General features: G+C 47.9%; 1 protein-coding gene across 1 annotated transcript; it reads left to right on the forward strand.

The window, feature by feature from the left end:
• Positions 1 to 645: 645 nt before the first annotated feature.
• On the forward strand, positions 646 to 1,272 carry LOC116465930 (putative golgin subfamily A member 8D; the record flags this gene model as incomplete). Its single annotated transcript, XM_032148831.3, has 3 exons — positions 646 to 779; positions 886 to 993; positions 1,188 to 1,272. Coding segments are annotated over exons 1-3 (256 nt in total), but the record flags the coding sequence as incomplete, so codon positions are not given.
• Between the last annotated feature and the right edge of the window lie 125 nt (positions 1,273 to 1,397).

Here is a 1,397-nt window from a genome sequence, read left to right on the forward strand (position 1 = left end):
GGGAAATGTGTGTGTGTGTGCGTGTTTGTGTACATACTATGATAATAGACATAAAATGTGTCTGCAAGCGTTCATAAAAAATTCAGGAGAGAGCAACAAGATGGCTGGGAGATACTTCCCTTCTGTACCTTCTGAGTTTTGGACTATGCGAATGTATCATCCTTTCAAAAAGTGAACAAAAGATTAATTTTCCCCTTCCTATCTGTGCCCCCATCCCCAGCAAGAAAAATGGGCTTAGAGAATTGGATAGACCTGGGTGTTTAAATCCCAGCTCTACCTAAGTGATCTTAGGCAAGCACTTAACCTCAAATACTCCATGTTTTTTCATCTACACAATAGAGGTAATCATAGTAACTGTCTCCTATGGTGGTTGCGAGGATTAAATGGAATCACTAGCATGGTACCTGGTGAAGCACTCCATAAAGGTTCAAACAGTGGTAATAATAACAGTAATAACAATAGCAATATTTTCTGATCTCTCTGGGCCTCTGTTAGCCAGCTATAAATTAAATATCATTCCGTGTCCTTTCCAACATTACTGAATTCTTTTAAAAACCAGACCACGGGCTTGGAAATGCCTTGATCTTTACTGGCCGAGTTGTATATTGGGCCTAGCTCTAGCCCTTTTAATGGGCACTGTGTGGAATGTCCCGGGCTCTCCAGATTGAAACTTCTCACTCTTCACCATCCAGTTCTTGAGCCACAGTAGAGCACGTATGGAGAGGATGTTACAGCAGTCCCTACAGGACCAGGCACTGCTCAAGGAACAGCTGACACAGGTGAGGTTTTCAGAGGGAGGGATGTGGAAGGAAGATGACCCCAGGTGGCCAGGAGCAGGTGAGGACCAGTGACAGCCCTTCCTAACTTCTGTGCCCATTCTTGCAGTTGAAGGAGACATTTAAACAAGGCCTATCAGAGCGAGACAAATATGCTCAGTGTCTAAAAGGAGAGAAGGCCCAGTGGCAGCAGAGGATGACAGAAATGTCGCAGGAAGTGAGTTCTGACCCTTCAGACCCCCCACCTTAGATAGGTCACTGGATCTTTCTGGGCATCTGTAAAATGGGAATAGTACAGCCAGAGGTGGTCATGGGTCTGGGCTTTGTGGAGGTGGGGGCAGAGAGGGAGATGGCAGCCTGCCCAGCCACCAGGCCCTCTCTCCAGGGCCCTTTCCCCTGTGCTTTGGCCAGGTAGACAAATTGAAGAAGGAAAATAATCATTATATGCAGTGGGTAGAGGAGCTGGAGAGGCTGTCCGAACTGCAAAAACAGACGGGTAAGATGGGGCTGGCGTGACCCGGGAGCAGGACTGGCATCAGAGGGCTGTGCGGGTGGCTTAGAATGCCTCAGGGAGGTGGGTGGCTGACAATGGGCTCTCTTTGTTGATGGGGACACTGGGGC

Source organism: Hylobates moloch, unplaced genomic scaffold, assembly GCF_009828535.3.
Source record: "Hylobates moloch isolate HMO894 unplaced genomic scaffold, HMol_V3 SCAFFOLD_14674, whole genome shotgun sequence".
Lineage (NCBI taxonomy): Eukaryota > Metazoa > Chordata > Mammalia > Primates > Hylobatidae > Hylobates > Hylobates moloch.